Genomic DNA, 25,516 nt, shown 5'->3' with positions numbered 1-25,516 from the left:
GTTTGTGTGTGAGCCAGATAGAATCTATAGTAGGAAAAAAGGATGGAGCGATCTGCAATCTGAAAATGATTTTCATTGTTTGATGGTGTCATTGACTAAATTCAGTTCTTTGGATTTCACTGTTCATGTTAGCTGAGCAAAAGAGTGGTACAGTGTGAGTACTGTGAGTTGTTGCCACCTTGATGTATTGTGTTGTGTAAACCCAATTGTACAGATTGGGTGGACAGAGGGTGCAAATAATCAGGAATCCTGATTCAGGTCACGTTCTTAGTTGCTGCTCCCGTGGCAGGCTGTCTGTGTCTAGTGCCTGATTAAACACACAGAGCTGAGATTGGCTTTCTCTGCCTGTGTGCTGGAGAAAGAGAGAAAGGGCAGCACATAGTGACGCAACAGATATGTGGAGACTACATGCACACCGTGACGGATACATTAGCTTTCACAGGACTTGCGCTCACATTTTGATGTCTATGAGATATCACCAATTATTAGTACAATAAAAACAGTCTTAAAAAGGACTCAGATAGAGGTCTTTTCATGGCGGGTTCTGCTAATGGGAAGCACACAGCGTGTACAGTATAGTGAACACCAGAAACTGTGACAGGATAAAGGGAGGAAATGCATTAAATTAGGCTACTAGAACATTTGTGTAGAAACTCAACTTCCACAAAAGTTGGGATGCATTGCAAAATGTAAATAAAAAGAGAATGTAAGGATTGGCAAATTATTTCAAACCAGTTTTAATAGTAAATAGCACAAAGACAACAAACAAAATGTTGAAACTGATTAATTTAATCGTTTTTTAAATAATTTTGAATTTGATGGCAACACATTTTATAAAAGTATGACGGGTTCACTGCATCAACTTTTCATTCATAAAACTGTGTTTGGGAACTGACAGGAACAACTGCTTTAATTTAGAAAGCTAAAATTTTGCTCCCTCTTGCTTGACTGTAGGCTTTCAGCTGGTTAACACTGGGCCTCCTATGTCTAGCTTTTCAATTCACAATGAGCCAAATGTTTTCAATGGCTGACAGGTCTGGACTACAGGTAGAACAGTTCAGCTCATGGACTCTTACTACAGAGTCATGCTGTTGGACTACGTCCAAGATGTGATTAGACATTGTGTTGGTTGCTTCTCTTTAGAAAGATAAACCTGTATATATATATTTTTTGGATCAATGGGATCATTACAAAATGTATAAGTTACCCATGCCTCCGCCACCACAGCATCACAGATGTTGATTTAACTGTCCTTTGATAACAAGTCAGATGGTTCCTCTTCTCTTTAGCAGGGAGAATGCAGTGTCCATAATTTCCTAAAAGAATTTCAGATTTTGATTCTTCGGGCCACACATCCCTTCACCTCAGTCCACATATAATAAGCTTGAACCCAGTGAAGGCAGCAGTGTTTCTTGATCTTGTTTCTTTATGGTTGTCTCGGTCATGGTAGAGTTTTGATTTGTTGAAATGAAACTTCTGACATTCAAAAACATAGAATTTTGGTTTTGACCCTTTTTTAATCTTTCTTAGCACCTGCCCCACCTTTTTTGAATTATGTTGCTGGCAGTTAATAAATCTATTCCACTCTATAATGCCCATTGAAAGCACCTGATATGAGAAAGAACAATAGAAGATACAGGTGTCCAGACTTTTGTGTCAGACATTGATTAGATATGTTAGCATATTGATGCAACGGACATGGTGTTAGAATCAGACATATAGGAAATCATCCCAGGAGAAAAAAACATGGTGTAACCAGAGGTCCACCACATATGACACCATTTTACAGCAGTTGGCAGGTTGGTTATAAGGTATTTTCTTTTCTAAATATGTTATGAATAGCCCAGGAGTTTGGTTATATGTGACACAAACAATGAAAGCGTTTTTGTTTTCTCACATTTATGTCCCCCTGTCCCAGTTTCTGTCTTTCTTCCCTCCCCCATCTCTGTTTCTCTATCCCCGCTGAGCCAATTAAATCTGATAGGGTGATTCTCTTGGGTCAAGTGTCCAGTTTTGCAGAGTTCAAAACAGCAGGCCCTCACCTCACTTAGTGGCGTCATCTGTATGACCTTGTGTTGATGCACTGAGTCAAGCCTGTATATATTATTTATGGTGGAGCTGCAAAGCTTTGTGGGTCTTTCTGTCTGACGGATAATGTTCTGCCTTAGCTTGTTCTCTCTTTTTGTTTGTATGTTCCTTCCTTTTTGCATTTTTGCCTTTTTCTTCTTTTTTGTCTTTTTAACATGTATTTTATCCAGTTTATGTGCATGCATGTGTGGGTGTGTGTTTGTGTGTGTTATATATAATGAAAATCTTGTGCTCATCCCCACCTATCTTCTCTTGCCTTTCTTTCCTCAGGGTGAGTTCCTTTTCACTGTGTCTATAGTGAGCGGGTTCACATGTGCGGTTCTAGCTGTGGCCAAATTCATGCTGGGAAGAGTGCTGACTAGTCGGGCACTTATCACTGATGGTAGGATACACAAACACATACACACACGGTCACACACACAAAAATATTAACAAAAAAACATGACAGTGGAAAATTGTGTGTTTGCAACAAAATAGTCTAAAAAAGTTTCGATTTTTTTAAGTGAATTCACTCTATACCTCCCGGTCCTCTGCTACACTCTGCCCAGCACTTCAGGTTGCCTTCCTTACTAAATTCCAATAACTGAGAATGCCTAAACACATACTAATCAAGTGTAAATAATTGAAATTCTGTAACTGGTTAGACGGGCAGTTTGGCTCTGGGAGAATGGGCCACTGGGGGCTTTGACTGCCCCTTCCCACATTAAGACACATTTTAAAGCACATGTCTAGTAAAAAAATCCTACTAACATTACTACACAATATGTGGAGTAGAAGGTAATGTTGTGGAGTAAAGTATAAAGCAAATGAAAATGTCAGCGTTAGGGACAGAGCACACTATCCTCCAAAGCAGGAATACTGTGACAACCAAACCATAACAGAGGCCAAGGACTTAAAGCCCAAACCACAAAACAGTGTATACAGTACATGTGAGTATTCTCGTGTGTGTGTGTAAATTGCTGGCACGTCCAAATTGGAAGAAGTAATAGCTTATGACCCAGTGGCTGCTCATAGACACAGGCACAGGTGAACAAAAGCCCAGCACAGCACACACACATAAACACACACTGCTCTACCCAGGTCTCCTAACACATGGGGCATGAATCCAATAAACCTGAGGTTGCTGTTCTCAGAGCCTGGATTTATTTCCCACAAGACTATACACTTACTGCAGGCGAGACAATAACCCACTGTGCATTCTTTTACACGAGGAGAAATGTAATTATGAAAGAACAGCAGCCACTGTTACTCAAATGTAGTCGAACAATTAAGTCTATAGCTATTTGTAATTGAGACTTTCAAAAGGACTCATCTGCCACTTTTATGGAAAACCCATTTAGATCCAGCTCACTTTCAAAATCATAATGTGCTGAGACCCGAATTGTTCAGATTAAACTAAGTCTGACTTTTAGAATTATAAAGAACACAGCTCCTGACCAATTATTATAAAATTTCTGTGGGTAAAACCAGTTCTTTGTAAACAGCAGTAGTTATTTGGAAAAGTTCACCATTATGCATCTGAGTGTGGTATCAAATTCTTCCTACAGTAAGACAATAGTTCAATATAAACAATCAATCATAAGTTTTGTCACTGATTTAACTATTTGAGGATTATGTTTTTATTGTACGTCATTTTGTTTGTATCGTATTTATTCATGTTTTTATGGTACTGTTGGCTTCTTGCGTCAACTTTTTTCAGACTTAGTATAACAAGCTAAAATAACTATAACTAAAAACATTTTATGTTTATGTAGTTACTGTGAATTTAATAGGTGAGCTTTAGAGGTAGGTCTGGCAAGTAAGCCAAGCTTTTTGTTCATGTTTCTGATGTGTCAAAAAGTCAAAGTTTTCCTTTTTCTGCAAAAGACCTAGTCCTCAAATGAAAGCGTGACTGTTGTATGTTTAACTCCGTAAGCCGTATTTGATGAGGCAGACCAAATACTTTCCATATTCTCAACCTTTCAGGGTTTAATTCTCTGGTTGGAGCTATCATGGGATTTTCTATTCTGATCAGTGCTGAAGTCTTCAAGCACCATCCTGATGTCTGGTTTCTGGATGGCACCATTGGAGTTCTCATTGGCCTCATCATTTTGGCATATGGGGTCAAGTAAGAAATAAAGTTTTAAGTCTACAATTGTCTGACTTATTAATCTGAAATACTAAAGTGCAAAGTTTGTCTTTCTTTATTTTGAAATGTGAAAAAGAGTAAGAGACTTTTTCCATTGGCATATTAGTTAATGTGGGGCAGAATGGTGGTGGAGTGGTTAGCACTGCCGCCTCGGGCCCTGGCTTGTGTTCAGCTGCCATCTGCAGCCTTTCTTTGTGGAGGCTTCCATGTTTCCCTGTGCTTGTGTGGCTTTCCTCCGGGTACTCCAGTTTCCTCCCACAGTCCAAAGACATGCTTGTTAGGTTAATAAGCAACTCTAAATTGCCTCTACCAGTATGTGTGAATTCGAATGTGAAGGGTTGCCTGTTCAGGGTGAACCCCACCTCTTGCCCTATAGTAGCTGAACGTGCATTGAATCTTATGTTGATGAAAATATTGTTTTTACGTTTTACTTTTTGACATTTCAAAATAAGGGGATGCAAACTTTCTTACCAAACTGTATGTCATGGGTTTTGCTAGAGATTGATTCCGGTACCAAATTAGCGTTTTATATAGTATAAGCAAATTATACTCTATACTGTATGTGTTGCCATTACAGTGTGAAAACCACTGTAGATAGAATTTGTTCACATTTATTCTCTTCCATCCCATTGAGTCTTGTTTGTGTCCACACAGACTCCTGAACGACATGGTGCCCCGTGTGAGACAGACAAGAAACTATGAGCGCTTTGAATGAGAAACCTGTGTGTTGACCAGACGAGCAGGTTCACACACACACAAACACACCTACACACCTGGCTGTCTACTAGCCTTCAGCCTCTTCTCTCCAGCTTTCATGCTCACTTTACATGAACACTATGCCTGCACATACATTCATATACACACACTCGTGTATATACTGTACAATACCTGTAGTACATTCATACATTCCGACATAAAAGCACATGCATACACACACATGTCTGAGAGCCTTGTAGGTAAAAGGACATGATGGAATACCATCTTCTGGAAATGCAGCACTTTAGTCAAATTCTTCCCCTTTCACTCCCTTTGCTGACTGTTTTTAAAACCACTAGTTTAAAAAATTACACATTGAATAAGGGAGGACAGAAGAGACCAGACTCCTCTTTACCAAACGGGGATTTGGATTTGTTCAATGTCAACATAGAGTAGCTGCTGCTAAGAGAACATATTTCACACATTATATTTGACACTGCTGTGAAATACAAAAAATATTTGCCCCTGTGAGTTCAGCTTTTTTTCTTAGTGGGTGTAATGGAGATAGGAATTAAAATGATCTGACTGGTCAAAAGAATGAGACTGGCAAATATCTCTGCACTGCTGGCAGTGTTGTTCATTGAGCCTGGGTCAGAGGAGGCTTTAATAGCACAACACATGCCTTCACACTGAGAGCACATTTCTAGTGAAAGGAATATTTTAAAAGTTACATGCTGTATTTTTAAGTGAAGCTCACATTTTTCCCATGCAATTTACTTAAGATTTCATTTTTTAATTACTGCCATTTACATCTGTTATTATGTAGAGGCCTCGTCTCTACCATGCAGCCACAATACATCCTAATTTGTTGCTGAAAGTGAGGGAGTAGAAAGCAGAGAGACTTAGACACAGAGCATATAGGCAGTGCTGAGTCACCAAACACACTGCAGCCAAGATCAGCCTTAATCTAAAACCAAGCAGAAAAAAGAGGACAGGAGACACTAAGGACAGGTATTTGCTTTACAATGATTTTAAATGTACGTGCACAATATTTGACACATTCATGTTCCATTTCCTAACAAATGACACCGTATGTGATGTGTCCAAGCGCCGGTGAGCAAACTTTAGCACAGGTTTAGGTTTAGCACAGTGCACAATATGAGTGATAGCAAAATGATTTTACGCTATTTAGCCTGTTTTTCTTAAGTGCTGTACTTGTAGTACAGTCATGGTTTCTGACATAAACATCCATGCATACACACAGAGACGTCTGACATACTTGGACAAGAAAGAACATGATAGAAAAGCATCTCCTGCCTATTTTATCTAAACTGACTTTACATCGTTTTCATTGCCATAAATTGTACTTAAGGTTTGATTTGTTTACAGAACACAACTAAGTCATTTATTTACTGAATCCACTCATTAACCTCGTTTTTTTGTTTTACTTGAAACTTGTATTGAAGAATAATGACAAAGTCCAGGTTTTTATCGGGGTAAATGGAAGAAAAACACATGCATTTTGATGCTGTTCTTTCCACGCTTGGTTCACTAATATCACTACACACATTTGCAATAATTCAGTTATTTATTTATTTTCTATAGAGGTTTATACTGAATGCTTATACTAAATACTTTTAACATTATTTAATGTGAGCATCCTGTTCTTTTTTCCCCATATCGACTACAATATTCATATGGGAAAGATGAGCCTAAGCACAATGATAAAGCAGGGCAATGCAATATCATTTACGCTGCTCCCTTGTTATCATTCATTATTATGTGCGATGAACAGAATGTAAATACAAACCACTCAGTCTGTAAATATGCTTATTACACCGTTTGGGTGCATCAGTAACAGAAGTCACAAATAGTCGTAGTGCTCTATGGCCGATATACTAGGCTTTTTGGAGTAGACAACTCATAGTTAAAGTACAGGATGATCAATGTTGCATATAGTTAAAAATGTTTACTCTAGTGCGCATATACTGTAAATGTTGTTTTACCTATGACTGTAGATTATTGGTGAAATGAAGTCTTACTGTAATTTTTTGCACTGCGAATGGAAAGCTCAGATTGGATGTAGGTGCGAACTGACAGCACCCTCCAAGGCTCAAACTGCATTAAAAAAATCATCACTATTTTATTACTAACTTCTCTAACAAAATAAATTAATAAACAATAAATGATTGGCGAACTAATGTGTTACCTTTTATTGCTGTTCACTAAGTTTAAACAAAATTTAATTCATAAAGTGGATTGTGTTAATTAAATAAACTCTAATACAAATATTACAATAATATTCGTTTTTGTACTAACATAACTGAAAGACTAAAACTTCTCGCATATCTTGGCCTGGTTTCCTCCCGTGAGTGTGGATCCATAGTTGCTGTGAGCCCCCTGGTGTTGGATTAATTAGTACTCAGTGCACTGGATCCAGGGGACAGGGCCTAAATGTATCCCATGCTGAAGACAGCCGAAGCCTTGGACAGTGACTATGGAGGGTCCTACATCCAGTCTACATTGTAATAATCAACTCTGAGTTGACATCCTGGATAAGGTGCAACATTATTGGTATTACCTTTAGTTTGAATGTGTGAAGAAAAAGATTTGCTATAAACTGAAAGTGTGAATCAGCTCACACCACTTCAACTCACCAACAGCACACTGATTTGTAATGTTTCCCCCTCTCCGATGCATAGAAGACAATCTTTACAATGACTTTTACTAGCAAAGCACAGTGTTTACATGCTGCCACCGCCACACATGACACAGAACAAACTCATTTTGACTCAGCAACGTTATGCTTTACTTTCTCTCCTGCTTGATAAGCTGTTGTGTTGGTTAAACAAGAGATGGCAACAAAATCCTTTCTACCTCTCTTCTTTGAACTTATTTTTTCATGCCACTTTTTGTATGCGCATTCATGCTACAGAACCTTGGCTGGGTGCTGTGATTGTGGATGTGGCCCCTGTACACGGCTCAGTGATGGGTGATTTCTCAAGCTGTTGCACTCACTGTAAATCCCTGGGTGAGTGCAAGCGCTGAATACCAAAACAAATATGTAACTTTGGTAGCATGACCACCACAGTTTCAGTTGCATACATTAATCTAAAATGGTATGATCCCTCTCTGCCTCATGAAAACCTCCTCTTCCATCTCACTAAAAACCGTTCAAGGTTTATGAACAATATATTTGCTGTCTGCATAAACACCCTTCATTATATGACAAGTGGAATAACACCCAAATCAACGTGTGACTGACTCACAGAAACAGTTCAGACATACAGAATGTCCAATTCTGCAGCTTGATGAATTGTGCCAAATCATTGAGACCATACCAACAGTATGCAAATGTTTGGGCACCCCTGGGTGATTTACAGTTTGTGTTGTGTTGCCGATGCAGCAGCAAACATATAAATGAAGTGTCATCAGAAATTGGCATGTGATTATATTTCCAAAGTTTGCCATTTTCAGACGCATGGGTATGATCAACCAACACGCTTTCCTTTAAGCAACAGATGATGATGAGAAATTGGTGCCTAAAAGTAGGGTAAGCTATAAAAAGAGGATGAAACAAACACCTGGCCAACTTTATTTGCTGCAAGGGTTGTAATTTAATTCTTTTCACTTCAAATATCCACAAAATCTGTCCAGGGGTGCCCAAACTTTTGCATACAACTATGTATACATCTGCTCCTGTGATATTTGTGTATCATCCCAAAAAAGGCATCAAAGCAGACACCTTCATAAAGTTATGATAGCAATACTAAGCTCTTCCCTGTTGTAGGCTTTGCATGGGCTTGTAAAAACCTTGACAGCTTCAGTGGTTACAAATGCATTGTAGCTGCACACATACAGACACACAGACACGCACACACACACGCAAAACACAGCAGATGGAAATATGTAACTGAACAAATGTGACTATGTAACAGAGTTATTATTTGTCTGTTTGTACAGTACTGACATCAGTGGTATTGCAGATGACGTAAGCACCATTTATTTATGTAAAAGAAAAATGAGATTTCTTTGTCAAAGAGCAAAGTTTTATTGATGAATAAAGTTTTATCCTGCTTATTCAACAGCTATTCTGAGTCACGCTTTTTGTTTTTAACCACACAACAGCCCTCAAGTCTTCCATGAGTAGGAAATGAGGAAACACTTACTGTGGGGCATCAAATACCATCTTTACTTGCTCATGGAGTCATTTTATTCAAAAGAAGTCGTGTGGTATCACATTTGTTCAATTGCACACATGCAATATCAGTCTCTGCTTCAGGTTCTCATGTAATTACTCCAAAACCTATAGTAAGTATTCCTATTTTCTTTATCATGTTGTGATTATGGCAACTTCTTCTCCTGTTTCCATAAACAGCAGCAGCAATGAACATCAGTCAGCGAGTAAATTAGATGTTTACCTTTAAAGTACTGTAAGTGTGTTAGCAGGTTTGAAAAAAAAGCTGTGTGTCACAGTGACAGTGTCTGCTGCATAAGCAGTAGTCATCACAGTAAATCAGTCACAGCTGTCTCAGTCACTATAGATGAAGCTTTAAATATACAGAATCACTACTGTTTTAATTATACTATGTTAAACTATTAAAGCTAATGACATTGATAATAACTCTATTCTAATACATTCTTCCACCTGGTCTAATTTAATTTCTTTTACTTTCTTTTGCATCACTGCTTCAGGCATGCACTCATGCGGCTGCAGCAGGAAAGTGTACCTTAAGACTCCTTAAGATCTCCGTACAGCATTTTGGGTTCCACACGAGACTGTGGAACATGGTGGGCAGCTCACGTCATTATCAGACAGGCAGCGGCTGAATTCATATGCCAGGATTAGGGCTCCACAGACTCCATGGGTACTTGCTAGTTCTGAATTGGATGCCCTTTTACTTTCAGAATTGCTTTAATTCTCCATGGCACAGATTCAACAAGGTGCTTGAAACATTCCTTAGAGAATTTGGTCCATATTGACAACATAGCATCACTCAGATGCAGTTTATCCATGATGTGAATCTTCCTTTTCACCATGTTGAAAAGGTGCTTTATTGTATGGGATCGGGTGACTGTGGAGACCATTAAAGTACAGTGAACTCAAATTATTAGTATAATAATTATTATTATTAACTCATTGTCATGTTTAAGAAACCAATTTGAGATGATATTAGCTTTTATTACCCTACCATCTAAATTATGCAGCAGAAGTCTTTTCCAGTTTTCTATTGTGCAATTTTTGTGATCCCTTGTGAACTGTAGCATCAGTTTTCAGTTCTTAGCTGATGGTAGTGGCACCCGGTCTGGTCCTTTGCTGCCGTAGCCCATCTGCTTCAAGGTTCAACGTGTTGTGCATTCAGAGATGCTCTTCTACATACTTCTGATGTAACGAGTGCTCTTTCAGACTTTTCTCAGCAGTGCTGGGAACTGAGCCAGCTGCCTGTGTTAAGATGTCAGGTGCTGCCATACTTTGATCACAGACTTGACCTTTATGGTATTTTCTGAGTGAAATACCCAGAGCTTTGTCTATCCAGCAGTCAGACACATGCCTTGCATAAGGCTATCTGGTCCTTAATGTAGTCTCTACACGGGCAGACGCGAATCAGGGACTCATCGGACCTCACGCAGCTGAAGAGCAGGGGATCAGACTGGAACAGACAGTGTTTACCAATTTTGTTGTACGCGGGAAGCACCATGTGACTGTCAGAAAACTCTGATGTTTGACATTTTACACTGTGGCTGTAAAAGCAATGAAAAGGAGAAATCAGCAGCAGCTGCATGTGAAGTCATAATGTCAGAAAGGCTGAAATAATTGTGATGAACAGTTTCAACTAAACAGTCAGTTATGGTGAAGTGCTGAAGTACAGTACACAGCAAGCTTCACCCTTCAAATTCTAAACTAGGTTTGTTAAATTTCTACATTATATATATATATATATATATATATATATATATATATATATATATATATATATATATATATATATATATATATATATATATATATATATATATATATATATATATATATATATATACATTTAGTGTATATATAAGGTATGAGTGGTTAGTACTGGAGCCGATGTAGGGTTCATTCCCACTTAAAGACAATACTCGGGAAATTTTTAACTACTGAGCTAAGTCTGGAATTGGTTCAAAACAGCTCAGTATGTTTTTAAACCTAAGAGGAAAAGGTTTCTTACTTCTTATTTGACGTATTTATAAAAGGCCATTTAAGAAAAGAAAGGCTGAAATGGCAGAAGGTAGGAAAATAACTAAATAAAAAAAAAGTCTGTCTGTATTTTTCAGCATTATTTGAAAACCAATCAATATTTTCACCTTTAAATTCTGACATTTTTTAGATTCTCACAAACCATAAAAGATATAGAAAATGTAGAACACGCCGTGTATGAATCACCTTCGTGCTTCTATATCCTGTGTTTAGCTTTGTAAAACATGTATGCTATGAGCTATGATCATCTGTGGGGAATTAAACTATTTCTTGAATATTTTAAATCTTTAAAAAAAAGATATTATATTTTGTAACAGCAGATAGTTTGTGATGATTTAACTGTTTAATTTAGAATAAGACTGGTCAATTAAGATGTCTGTTAAAAACATTCTGTGATTTCTCTTCAGTAGAATCATCTTCACAATAAAAACACACAGGAAAAAAACTCTCTGGTTATGTAAAGACAAAGCTAAATTGTGACACCGTTGATCCCTCAGCAAATATAACAAAGCAAAATAAACCTTGAATTATGACTCACAAAAGAGCATGAGTGTAAATGGGATTCATGTACAGTACGTGTGCACTTACTTGGCAAGCTTCTCAGCACTGTTAAGATTTTGGAAGAATGCAGGTTCACAGATCAGCCCCACCTTCTGGCAGGCCTGCTTACAGGACGTGCCCGCCTCCGCTTCCACAACTTGGAGAGAGCTCACTGGGGGCCACCTGCCTGTAATGTAGCAGAACTCCTGAAGCAGAAATGAGAACGAGATGAGGGGAGAGAAGATAACATATTGTATTTGTCTAATTACAACGTTATTCTTCTTTCATTTTTTTGAACCCCAAACTCAGACAGTTCCAACCTGTTTCTCAATCAAAGCATTGACTCTCTGGAGCATTCCTTCACAGGTGAACTCATATGGAATATAGGGCTCAATCTGAAATATATATTAAGTGTGATATAACATTATAGAACTGTGTCAGGTCTTTCTTTCATCTGTGCCCTTTTGGTAACTAATAGATTAACAGCATGTTAAGATGCTTACACTTTGACTGAGGATAGCAGTGAGAGCTCTGTCCACATCTGTAGAGTTGTGCATGTCTACTATCCATACGTAGGGCTCTCCTATGGCCTCGGCATAAGGATGTTGAGATGTCACCTGCAACACAAATAGATGTCATGGAAAAGATAACATTATTTAAATAACACTTATAAGAATATTATATCATAGTCAGTGCTGCTGGTCTGAACGTGACCCCTGACCTCTCTGATGTTGGGCTTTCCTTTGAAGAACTGTGAGTTCAGGCTGCTCTGCGGAGGGTTAAGCCGGGGGTTCAGGAAAACACAGCCATTGGCTAAAGCCTCCAGAGGAGCGGGGCCTTCATAAGGGAATGACAGCCCCACAAAAACCTAGACCACAGATAAATCATGCATTTCTTTACTGTCACCACAAGGTGTCAGCCAACACCAGCTCAATAAAGAATGGATTCTCCAGTCAGCTCTGCTCCTAAAGTCACTGCTTTTAGAGCATGCTGTATGCGCAGGGACTATTGTCAATTACCCCACAAACCAACCAGACATTATTTGTGGATTTGAACTTTCTTATATTCAAGTACATAAAGATTGTATAAAATTATGCACAATACATGTCATTTTACACCTCAAAGCACGACTCGCTAATTTCCTAATTTTTATAAAGTGTTTATAAAAACAATTTTAAAACAGGAAACATATGAGACAGCATAATGTGGTAATTGTGTGTTATTTGTGTTGACGGTAGCTTTTCGTCAGCACTATCTTTCTCAGACTCCAACCCAGTCTGTCTGGGTTTACTGTTTATCATAAATATATAGCGGCTTTTATTTGGATCCCTCTTATTTGTCACCTGTGCGACATGTAGTCTTCCACTGGCTCATGGGGAACAAATACTGCAGCAATTCTGTGCTGTTATTCAAACCCAAACGTATCGCACTACTCCTCTCCAGTGTACCCAACTTTCACCAAGCGTTTTTGGCCTTGAAACGTTTGGTGAATAAAGAGCGGGAGTGCGACGTGTTTTGATTCTGATGGGTTTGTTTGGAGACTAACACTAGTCTGTACCTCATCGTGTGCATTCTCCACAGAAGGAAATTTACAAGTATTATTACACACACACAGCATGTATATGAATACATAATTAGAAACATTTTAGCTGCAGTACCATCTGGGAGGTGTCTGATTAGACCATAATTCATTCTACAGACCCTAAAGTACAGCCAGAGTCATAAAGAATTATCCTACTATCCAACTATCCATGCTAAGTAGAACAAGGAATCCTGCAATATATGGTTGAAATCCCTCAGAGGTCTGGTCTCAAAATCAAGGAGTCAGACAGAAAACATTGAGAAAGCTTCCACCCACAGAGAATTTCGCTAGCGTGCATCGAAGAAGATACATTTCCAGGTTGCTTAAAAAAAATCTGCATCTAAGTATTGAGGAGATTTGGTGTGTTTTAAAGGGAAAAGGTGGTCACATCTAAAAGTGTTTTATTATAGACTTCACTGTTTACTGTCTTATAATACAGATAATTGATCGATTTTTAAAGTATCATCAATTTACTTTTAGTCCCTTAAACCATTGCACAGTATTGTATATAAGATGCACTGTACATACTGCATTTAAATGTTACAACATAAGAATGCAAGCTGCCCATTATATTCCATGTCATAATACACTATACAAACCCTGCATTAGTCAGCCTTAAAAAGCCACAAGTGAGTGAGATGTCTATCAAAGTTAATCTTGTTCACCTCTAATCGATGTGTGGCTTGATCTATAAATTCCCTATGATTTCCCGTCTCTATAAAAGATACAGGAACTGATATGTTGCTAAAATCTGACCCTCTTAATACTTTTCTACACACTGGACTTCACTAAAGTAAAATAGAAAGAAAAAGAAGAAATATCATGAGTGGCAAAAGATTTGTTTTGCAGTTGATTTTATGTTGATAGTTTGGGCTTCGCAGTGAGGGTTGTGTGAACCAAGTCTTTGACAAGTGTGAATGTAAGTGACACACTGGTCTCTGTTACCTCAGTCTTACCTTGCTCTGTCTCAACAGAGTCTGTATCTCAGTCCCTCTGATAATACCATGGTTTTTCACATAGCTTGGAATCCGAGCACTATCATCAACCGTACCGTGGATCTCCAAGTGCTTGTGGATAACATCCAGATAATCCTCTTTACCCTGTGATGTAACAATACAGAAAGTAAAGGGTGAATTGCCAGAAGATTGACAGACCTTCTGCAAACTACACCTCTCCCTTACCGAGTGTGTACTTAATGGGGATGTCAGACTGCAACAGCCTAACCAACATACTACTTAACAGACTGCATTCAAATTCTGAAATCATGTGACAAAGTCATTTCAAGGTATCGTGTATAATCTATAGGAAACTGTTTTGCTGGAGCGATGGCTGCCTGTTATTACCTCCCAGAACTTGGCCCTCTTGCCGTACACAAGAGCCTGGTTTTGTCTTTTGGTGGACTTGAGCCGTTCAGTATTTTCATAGCTCAGCTGCTGCTGCACCACAAAGCCCAGGAAAGTGTTGTCTGGTGTATGAGCTGCCCACAATAAGATAATGCAAATCTTAGTCAGACTCATAACAATAACAATAATTACGTTTTTTAAATCATTTTCTTGTATCTTTAGGTTTTAAAGTTAGGGCACATACGGAACATAGTGTAGAACTGCATTGGGATCAGATTAAGGCCACCGAATGGACTCCTGAGGTTGTGATTCAAGGCCCATGCTGCATGATTGAAGTCTGGTTCAGTGCCAAAAGAATCCAACACACGGATCACACACCTAATAGACACACAACACAAGATTTATTTTTTTTTATTGCCTATGTATTTATAGTGTAGCATAATGTGGTGCGATCTTGAATAATATGGTAGCACCATCTGGCTACTATCTGTCAGCTTTAATTGTGATCAAAATTGCAGGTAAATTTATGTGAAATGAGCCAAAAAGCAAGTTCAATGTGTTGGCATATTCCCAAAGCTGAAGCTTCAGTTCCCCTCACTGCATCCACAATCTCACAGGTAAAAAAAGATGCTGACTCCCATACGGGTGTGTTACGGCTTGCTGCTCCAGATGTACACATCACATAATTCAATTAACATTATTTTTGCCACACGAGATTTCATTGTTTTTAGTTATTTGATTGGACGTTGACCGGACGTTGAGTGCTAGCATTGGGGAATAAAAATATAGCAAAGTATACTTTAATACTTTCATTTCTGTAGCTGTTTCATTCTTTCAGACTTTTTTCCGCCAACATCTCTCCTTTTTATCAACTGTGATGCCTGCAACGATTGCTTTTAAGGTCTCACAAATGTTTTTCCCCTCAGTTATATCATTCCTTAAACAAGCAGGCATTTTTTAAAAAAGAAAATGTAATGGTTCCCAACAGATTTTCTCCATCTTGCATGAAAACACACCTAAATTGCTATACTATCTACATCCTCTGTGCCAGCATAATCATTAAATGACTCAGCCTTGACTCATTCTCTGCTGGTCTTCCATCTTGACCTTTTCTCCACAAGATCTTCATTTCATTCTGCACATTCTTTTTAACTCCATATTTCTCAGCTGAATTTGTCTTTGGGAGTGGAATGTGATTACATTTTATCTTGTTTTTTAAAGTTTTATCTTTTCAATATTACAAGAAGACAATATTGTTTGTGCATCATTTGTTTTCTGGCATATCTCACCATTCTGCCACATGAATCCATTATACCAGTAATAGATTTAGGCCAAATTTAGGAAAATTACATATCACTGCTCTCTCTTGATAATAAATGGCCAAATGAAAGCAGCATGATTATGCAAATCACTAATCCACTCTGCTCTAAAAACAGGTTGTCATATAGTGTTGTCAGCAATGACTCCTAGTTGAATTGCTAAAGCAATAGTGAATGGCATTTATTAATCAAAGGCTTACTTTTAATGATCATGCTGCATGTTTCACCCAATTGTAAAATTGTTCTCATACGCGTATACTTTAAATTACAAATTGTAAGTAATAGCATATGTAATGATATCCTGATACTTGCTTGTATTTGATCCAGGATGTCTGAAGAACTGTCTGAATCTGTTTGAGGCCAATAATGTCCGTATAGATCAGATTTGCTTCCACTTTTGAATGACGATGAGGAGGGCAGCTATCTGTCTTAATCCCAAGAAAACTAAAGAAACAGAGAAAAACAAAAATGGACACACACTAATACAAGCAACCAAGGGTATACAACCCCAATTTAAAAATAAATAAATAAATAAACGGTGTGTAAAACACAAATAAAAACAGAATGCAATGATTTGCATTCCTCAACCCATATTTTATTCACAATAGAACATAAACAACATATCCCATGTTAAAACTGAGACCTTTTACCATTTCATGGAAAATACTAGCTCATTTTGAATTTGATGGCAGCAACACATCTCAAAAAAGTTGGAACAGGGTGATGTTTACCATTGTGTAGCATCCCGTCTTCATTAAACAACTGTCTGTAAACATCTGGGAAGTGAGGAGACCAGTTGCTGGAGTTTAGGAGATGGATGTAGTATGTGGTTTAGGATTGACTTGCTGAAATATGCTCTCCTGAAAGAGCCGCTGTCTGGATGGGAGCAAATGCTCTAAAATCTCTATGTACTTTTGAGCATTGATAGTGTCTTTCCAGATGTGTAAGATGGCCACACCATGGGCACTGATGCACCCCCATACCACCAGAGATGCAGGCTTTTGAACTGTCTGCTGATAACAAGCTGGATGGTCCCTCTCCTTTTTAATCCAAAAGAGAGTTCTCCTGATCCTCTGAATCTTTGGATGATATTATATACTGTAGATGGTGGGAGCTTCAAAGTCTCCACAATTTTATGTTGAGGGACATTTTTCTGAAATTGTTCCACAATTTTTAGTCCCAGTTTGTCACAGATTGGTGAACCTCTGCCCATCTTTACATTCGAGAGGCTCTGTCTCTCTGAAATGCTCCTTTTATACCCAGTCATGTTACTGACCTGTTGCACCTTAACCCAATTGTCAAATGCTCCTCCATTTGTTTTTGATTAGCAGCACTTACTTTTCCAGCCTTTTGTTGCCCCTGTTCCAACTTTGAGATGTGGTGCTGCCATCAAATTCAAAATGAGCTAATATATTCCAAGAAATGGAAATGTTCTATTGTGAATAAATATGGGTTGATGACATTTCCAAATCATTGCATTCTGTTTTTATTTACATTTCATGCATCATCCCAACTTTTGTTATAATTTGGGCTTTTATTATGTGAGAGCAGAACTGCATACATGCATAAATGTGTGTACATCCACTAGCTTTATTATAACTGACTTCCTTAGAGTCATTTGTACACATGGGATGCTGCTTCCATTGTTGTACCTCTACCAATGCCACCAGCCTCTCTAATGGGCACAGCCTGTAACAAAAAGCTTTTTTCAAAAGCATAAGTACTCACTGCTTGAGACTGGGTATGGAGGCGGAAAGATGAAGATGGTGACCAAGGATGTAGAGTGCAGAGATGAGGTCACTCCACTGGACTAGTTCCCCAAGAGGGCCACCAGTGAACGCAGTCTGTGCTATTTTAAGATGAGACTCATCCGTCACCACACCTGGATGCACGAGGATCTGAGAGGTGAAAGGAAGCAAAGGGTCCATGGGCAAGTGGCGACCTTGAACCTTAAATGTTCTCTCTGCTTTACCAGAATTCGACTAATATAAAATAATAAATAGGTGTGTTATTTGACAATGGTTTCACATTAAAAGGCTTTAGGCTGGACAGGACAAAGTGGCTATGACTCATATTCAACAGTAAGTTGCACATTATGATGTAATTTAGAAAAAAAATATTTCAGGAATTTTTTTTATTACCATAATAAAATAATTATGTATTAACAATGTGTCAATATTCTATGAGCCTTATTCACACACTTAAAGAAATACGCAAACCAAAACTATGGAAGAGTGTTGCAGTGTGTGTAATGTGCTTCACATTCTCCTTGTCATTATGTTAAATCCACAAATGTCAGTAAAGCTTTAGTGGCCATTCAAGTGGTACTTGGCTTTCAGGGGGCTTAGGCATTGTCTGCCCAGCCAGGGGGAATCTATACTGTCCCTGAACAATTTGTACAGAGGCGTTACCAAAGAAACACGGATGACCTATGGTTTGTAGTGTTCCTGAGAGCCCTTTACTCACAGGCTGCATTAGATGCATCACTACGACCAGCCTATGGTTAAGGTACAGAGAAGGTAGCTGTTTGATTAGCTTGGCCAATAGCATCTGTCACACACCAATCATACAAATGTTTAAACACCGATTGTTGGTTGGCAGATCGTTCCGTTTCCTATTTACTTCTGTTTGAAATTAACAGATTAATTGTTTTTTAATATTTTGGGCAGTGAATAAAAGTCCCACAGTTTATTCGGATATGTTACCTAAATATCCCTTTACTATTTGAAATTTAATTTTAAATTAATGTAAAATGAACAATACCAGTGTCACAGAGTCTTTATCTTTGATGATTTTTTGCGCTGTAGAGATCTGCTGATAATTACTTTATTTATTTATTATCATACTTTGTATGATATAGATGTAATAAATCAGAAGTGCACATTATCCTGTGACTCTTAGGGTATTTTGACTGTGACTCAAAGTGACAGTAGGTTGTTAGAATAAAAGTAATAATGAGCTTTTTTACCTGTTTGGCTTTTCGCGCTGTCAGGTTGTATTTGGCTGAAAGTGTCTGTCCAGCCTCGACCCAGATCTCTTCCATACTTTGAATTCTTTGATGAATCCAGCGGAACTGGGTTTGATTTTCCAGAGATGGATACAGACCTTTCAGACTTATACGTACTACTGCTTGTTCAGGCCCCTCCTGGAAAACACACAGGTTTTAGTTACCATTTACTCTTTTACCAGTGAAAAATTACATTTTGCTGTTTTAAATACATAGCCTACTTAGCCTACACATAAATTCCCAATACACACAAGTATCACGCTTTTGTACATTTTTTGGCCTTTACCTCGGAGTTTTCCACCACGGCTGCTCGGCCTGGGAGCACAGGACACCAGGACTCTATCTTAAAATATTACAGACAGAAATTAGGTGTTAGACATGTCTGACTGTGTTACTGAACAAGAGACGTGACCTTAAGACGGCTTGGATACCTCACTGAGGTAGATGAGGAAGGAACACAGAGACCCATTCACCCCATAACTGCTGTAGCAAGGATCAGACTGCCACATCTCCTTCATCCACTAGGGAAACAGCAAATCACACGCACGCACACACACGCACACACACAAACACGCACACACAATTCATTATAAGGATAAACACAATATTTGGCTCAGTCAACTAAAAAAACAAAACTTAATATTGTGTGCTGGAGTGCAAAACGGGTTAGAAGCTTTAAATCCTCTATGGAGATTGCTGCTGTGTCTCTCTGCATTAGATCCCATTGTGATTATGCCAAGAAACTCTGATTTGTTTCAAATTATTCAGTCAATATGTTTTAATCACTTACATTATCACTAATTGAAACAGTGGATTACAATTAAAATGATAAAGACAGATGTCTTACCTTCAATTTCCCCTCACACTTTGGGTATCCATCCATAAGGGGCAGTGGGCAATGTTCTTCCCCTTTGACTTTGTCATCTAAGAAACATACACAAGCAACACCAGTTTTGCTTGTTTGCAGATAACCTATACATTTAAATGCATTAACAATAAATGGAAGAAGACAGCTTGCCTGCAAAGAGAAACCTGAGGATACCTGTTTCTTTAGTACAAGCCTGTTCTTCATTTATAATGATTTACTTTGTATTGTTTGCATTTTGATCAGTTATGTTTGTCTGAATCCAATTAGTAATATCATCAAACAATGGAGGAGATTTAATTTCCTGCTGCATAAAGTATCAATGAAGTTTAAAACAATTTCACTAATGTAAATGTAATACAGACAGAATTAGTTTAAAATGCTAATCAACATTCCAGGCACACTGTTTTGAAGTATCTAGCACTCATGGGAGTGTTGACAAAAGATTCAACCCTCGTGTCATCTAGCCATCTATGCTGTGTGTGCTCTCAACCATTTTGTTAAATCCCCTGGCAACAGAGTGATTGAATAATGAGCAATTTCCTCCAGTAAGTCATTAAGTTATAAACAACTGAGCAACATACAAACAGCCGACTCTGCTCTGCATTAGACACACAGCCAACAAAGAGTGATTTTTGTCACTCATTTTGTCTACACAGTTTGATGGAATATAGACTGATCAGGAACATTTTACTACCTGGTGATTTAGAAAAACATGCTGTTTTCTTTTATAAAAATACTATGAACTAATGAATACTCATATACTATTATGAGATAACCAGCTGTCAGCACATAAAGTGATTAAACTTAGCTCCACCTTTACCAACAGTGATTTTTGACCCGTATCACATTTTGCTGTGTGTGGGGCTGTGTAGCTGCAGACTGCTCAGAGTGGCCATGCTGACCCTTGTCCTCCATGACATTATTAAGACCACCAGCATCAATGTCGTGGCTGATTAGTGTAAGTTAACAGTGTTTATTAAAGTGACTCATTGTTTCTATGTACTGTTACCTTTATTCTGATAAACTAATTGTTCAATATCAAAGTAACTGTGACTGTTAGCAGCTGCTGTAGCTGTTAGTGACGATGCTTGTTGTAGCAGGTTCTCTCACACTTGTCTACTTTGTCTCTTTGCTGTAAACTCACATTAGAGCACCAACTGTACATGAATCCATACTGTAGCTGAAAGTAGTTCTCAGCGTTCAAAAACTAAGTTATGGTAAAAACTACCATCACATCATTTAGTTCAGATGGTGTGCCAAAGGCAAGGGGAGGCTCTAAGTACAGTATATAAACCGTACTACACATCCTTCACTGTTTTGATTATGGATTGATTATGAGACAATGGGGCCATGGGCACAAACAAGGCAGCTCACTGCTCCAACAAGAAGCCAACAGGGCACCAACATAAAATAGTTTGTAGTTTGTCGCTGCGGAATGAATCTGACTCTCTTTGTGATTCTTTTTGTCTCTTTTAAGCAGTTTTATGCATGTTTGCAATCGTCTCTTTGCAGTTGTCACTTTGTCATTTGCATCTCTTTGTTGCTGTTGTCTTTTTATCGAGAAATGTGAAGTTACATCACCTCAGCAGAGCTGCTAAGTCACCCACCCATGACCTTATTCCTTAAGCACAGTTTAACAGCTTAGTTCTTATCACTCTAAACCAGAATTTTTGAACTACAACTTTTCCTGATTAGCACACGGCCCCCATGTGAATTCAGCACTTATCAGCCGATAAAAATGCATTTGCTTTACACTCAAACTAGAAGTCCTTATAAAATTTCACTATATTATTAATAGTCACTATGTGAATACAGTTAGTATCCTGCACTTTAATTAATCAAGAGTAATTTTACCAGCTTCTGCATGGTTCTCCGCCTTAAGCTTTAGGAGTTCCTCTAAGTGACCCACTTGTTGCTGTAGATGAACTTTATCAGACTGCAGTTCCTTAATCATCTCATCTCTCATTTGTTCTTTTTTTTCCTCTGCCTCCATTTTAATCTGGAGTGCCTGTAGTTCTACTTTGTAGTCCCTCAAAAGAGGTGGAGAAGATACTGCAAGCAAAGTTTGGAGTGTTAATTTAACAAACTATTCTTTTGCTTTGAACATATTTTCAAGAGGTTTGCATGTAAAATGAACACTTGAAGCAATCAGCCATTCAATTCAATTTATATTCATAGAATATTCATAATATTACCTGGGACTTCACATTTGAATTCAGTGTAGTGCTACTTCACTGATTTACTGAATAACGGCACATAATATTAACTATGGCATAAATACTTATTTTTCTGGAGACAGTTTTCTGGAGACAGAAAGAGCGACAACTAGCAGAGGCTGTGAAAGCCATTGACCAGATCTGTCTTAAAGACTGTTCAGGTGTGGTGGAGAAAATCATTTTTCTACAAAAAGCAGAGGGATGAGAAAGCAGAACCACTTCTTGGCTAAATTTATAGCACTTTATTACAGTACCCTCACTTTAGTACGCTCTATCCCTTCTAATGAACAGCTCCCATTCAAACAGTAGGTCATTGTCAATGCAACTGAATCATATGTTTTTAATGCAACCTGCTTTCCTGCATCTCTACAATACTCTCTTAAATGGAAAGAGGTCTAATCATTCTCCATTCAAGTGAACTCCACTGGTGAATGGCTGTAACTCATCTAAAAGCGTTGCATCTACCATTTTACTTGCCTCTTTAATGAATTGGTAATGAAGAGAAAATTCTTACTCCACAAAAAAAAAGGAAGTTTGATGGTTTCTATAAATGTATTGATCCCTCTTCATTATTGAGGGTCCTGTCTTTTTTCTTCCTTCGGATTTTGCTCATTTTCTCTGTTTTTTTCTTACCTTTAGCACGGCTTGTTTTTACCCAAACTGCATCATCCTGCCTCAGTCTGGTATCAGGCTGCTCTATGCCCATCTCTTCACTGTCAGTCTAAAACCAGTTTTAGACAGACAAATTCAAATTACAAAGAGATAAAGACAATAAAACGCATTGTTGTCTAGTCTGAGTTTAAGTCAAAACCGTAGAGACTGAGTATAAGGTATACTCAGAATAAGATAATTTTTTTAGTACACTGATGAGGACATTATGGGTGAATGAGTGAATGAATGAAGATAAAGTACAGACCAAGATGAAATAGAGCAAGGTCAGACACCAGATGACGCCAATACCCAGCAGCACATACGGGGTCTTCTGGAGAATGCGCTTCGGTTTCCTCATAATTTAACAGTGGCTGGATGCTGGGTGACATGAGTTTCAGATTTCAAAAAATAAAACGACGATTTTACATTCAAATTCAATTTTTTCTTTAACAAATACTGCACAATGGTGTAGTTTCAGTGCTGAGGTGTGAGTGAAGGATGACATGCTGAGACTGAGTGAGACTGGTGTTGCTTATTCAAATCATTTTATGGCATAAAGATAAAGTAACACAAAGCTGTTGCGTTGGTACGATGATGAATAGCAACATTAGCAAATATTTCTTTACTATACTCAATTTAGAAAGAAAAATACACATTATCTTAAAATTACAGTATAATAAGATTAACTTTTTCTCACATACTCAGGCTTAGTGCTTTTCTAATTCATTGTGAAATATGTGTAAGTGAAACACGTACCTTTAGTGCTCAATCCTTTGGATATAACTTACTAAACACCTTTCAGTGTAATTATTTTCTAAAGTATACATAAAAATGCACCTCACCTGTCGTTGGACTGTGATTTGTCAGGGTTTTTCAGGTCCAAGCAGAAAGGGCAGCTAGTGAGGCATGCATTGTCATGCTGTCAAGCAGCCTGACAGAACCAGTTTGACTGCATAACAGCAGTGTCTCTCATGATAAGTGTGCAAATTCATGCATATCAGGAGTGACAGTGCCTTCAGACCTGTTTTACAAGTTTCTACTCTCACAGGTTATCCGTTTATGACTTATGTAAAGTGGCTGGTGCACACAGTATGTCATCTCTACTGTAATGCATGTGCTACCAGTGTGCGAGAGATTCTGTTTTAGAAGAACCTGATCTGTTTATACAAAAAGTGATCGGTTTTCAATTTCTTTCTTGAGGCATAATTTAATCCCTCTCTCTCGTCAATGTCCACTTATAGTCAGTGAATGCTTATCATGATGCACAAATTAAATTGCAGTCACCTTCAATCAGCGTGATTAAACTGTACAAACAGAGACAAGGGAAGAGGTAATTATTTTGGGTTTGGTTGACTTCTAATTCTCAATTCTGTAAGGCTTCAGTATACACCAATAAATAGGTGTGAAATATGTTTGAACTCACACCTGTGGCTATAAGCACTCATCCCAAGCGTTATTCCACCTAACAACCACACAGTGCATTTGCATTCTACTCACACACCATCTGGCCTTGGTGATGGATATAAAAACTGTCCAAATTGAAATTGAAACTGAATGAGGTATTGTTTCTAATTTACCTATTGGCTTCTTCAGAAATGCTCACAATTGATCACTGTAGATTTTTCAAAGATTCCCAGTGTTTAGTAATACAACCCCAATTCAAAAAGTTGGGGATGATGTTCAAAAATGTAAATAAAAACAGATATAATGAGTTACAAATTTCACCAACCCATATTTTATTAACAATAGAACATCAACAACATATCAGATGTTAAAACTGAAATACTGAGAAACTGACATTTTACCATTTCACAGAAAATATTAGATAATTTTGAATTTGATGGCAGCAACACATCTCAAAAAAGTTGGAACAGACGGAACAAAAGGCTGGAAAAGTAATTGCTGCAAATAAAATTAAATTAATGTAGGAGCATTTGACAACTTATTAGGTTAATTTACAACAGGTCAGTAACATAATGCAACCACAAGGGGACACAAGCCAAGAGTTCCTTGACAGCCTGGACATCTTTTGGAAGGGAAGTCTTGTGGAAGCAAAGTGACGGGGCTGAGCCTGCCTCTGAGCCCCTGCCTAATCCTGTTCCTAGGGCACCTGCCTCCTCTCTTGTTCCAGCCCCTGCTCTGGGCCCTGCTCCCGTTCCTAATTCCTGCTGCCTGTCCGGGTTCTGATCGAGTTCCTGTTCCTATTCCCATCTGTGAGTGGGTTGACGCCGCCTCCGGTTTTGATCCTGTTCCTGTTCCTGCCTCCGAGCGGGTTGGTGCCCCCACCGGATCTGATCCTATTCCAGATCCTGTTCTTGCCTCCAGGTCGGCCCATGCCTTTCCTGGTTCTGATCCTGTTCCTGTCTCTGAGGGGGTCGATGCCACCACCGGTTGTGTTCCTGTTCTTGTCTCTTGGTCAGTCGATGTCTGTCCTGGTTCTGGTCCTGTTCCTGTCTCCGGGTCGGCCGATGTCTGACCTGGTCGTGATCCTGTCCCTGTCTATGGGTCAGCCATCGCCAACCCTGTCCATGGGCCTCCCCCCGGGTCAGCTGACGTCTCGCCCGTTGCTGTTACCAAGATGGCCAACAGTTCTCCTGGTCCTGAGCTGGTTGCCACCCCTCTTCCATAGGCGGCCATTGCATCATCTGTTCCGGTTCCCCACCTGACTGGCAAAGCAACAGTCTCTGTTCCTGGGTCAGCCAACATCCCTTCAGGTCTGGCACAGGATCCTCCGTTGGTTGGTTCCTCGCCTTCCTCGGGGTTGCCAGACCCCCCACCTACTTGGCGTCTGAGGCGGAACCCCTCCGACGCCGGTCTCCAGCCCGGCCCCCAGAGAGCTTTCG

The 25,516-nt window shown here is 38.7% G+C and overlaps 2 protein-coding genes across 4 annotated transcripts in view; one reads left to right on the top strand and one right to left on the bottom strand.

Moving 5' to 3' along the window:
* Nucleotides 1–9,003, top strand: part of LOC137133194 (transmembrane protein 163a-like) — a 56,585-nt gene extending 47,582 nt beyond the window's left edge. Inside the window, exons 6-8 of the mRNA XM_067516540.1 lie at nucleotides 2,359–2,470; nucleotides 4,054–4,195; nucleotides 4,871–9,003. Coding sequence (XP_067372641.1) covers nucleotides 2,359–2,470; nucleotides 4,054–4,195; nucleotides 4,871–4,931 — 315 coding nt within the window. The 3' untranslated portion in view covers nucleotides 4,932–9,003. The remainder of the gene's footprint in view (nucleotides 1–2,358; nucleotides 2,471–4,053; nucleotides 4,196–4,870) is intronic.
* Nucleotides 9,004–9,055: 52 nt separating this feature from the next.
* LOC137133193 (alpha-1,6-mannosylglycoprotein 6-beta-N-acetylglucosaminyltransferase A-like) lies at nucleotides 9,056–23,609 on the bottom strand. Of its 3 annotated transcripts, none has more exons than XM_067516538.1 (18): nucleotides 23,516–23,609; nucleotides 22,939–23,051; nucleotides 22,656–22,743; nucleotides 21,661–21,858; nucleotides 19,786–19,862; nucleotides 19,370–19,459; nucleotides 19,225–19,281; nucleotides 18,900–19,076; nucleotides 17,660–17,829; nucleotides 16,244–16,375; nucleotides 14,857–14,990; nucleotides 14,613–14,746; nucleotides 14,226–14,369; nucleotides 12,409–12,555; nucleotides 12,191–12,304; nucleotides 12,008–12,082; nucleotides 11,736–11,893; nucleotides 9,056–10,654 (listed from the first exon to the last, which is right to left on the bottom strand). In XM_067516538.1, exons 2-18 carry the CDS (start codon nucleotides 23,029–23,031, stop codon nucleotides 10,453–10,455), a joined length of 2,190 nt encoding a protein of 729 aa, XP_067372639.1. In that variant the 5' UTR covers nucleotides 23,032–23,051; nucleotides 23,516–23,609; the 3' UTR covers nucleotides 9,056–10,452. The 3 variants fall into 3 exon arrangements, with proteins under 3 accessions (XP_067372639.1, XP_067372638.1, XP_067372640.1); XM_067516537.1 differs by having other exon boundaries at nucleotides 23,430–23,529; XM_067516539.1 differs by lacking the exon at nucleotides 21,661–21,858 and having other exon boundaries at nucleotides 23,430–23,529.
* Nucleotides 23,610–25,516: the final 1,907 nt, after the last annotated feature.

The sequence above is a fragment of the Channa argus genome, chromosome 9 (genome assembly GCF_033026475.1).
Source record: "Channa argus isolate prfri chromosome 9, Channa argus male v1.0, whole genome shotgun sequence".
Taxonomy (NCBI): domain Eukaryota; kingdom Metazoa; phylum Chordata; class Actinopteri; order Anabantiformes; family Channidae; genus Channa; species Channa argus.
The sequence above is the reverse complement of the archived record's forward strand: the minus strand, read 5'-3'. Positions and strand labels throughout refer to the sequence as shown.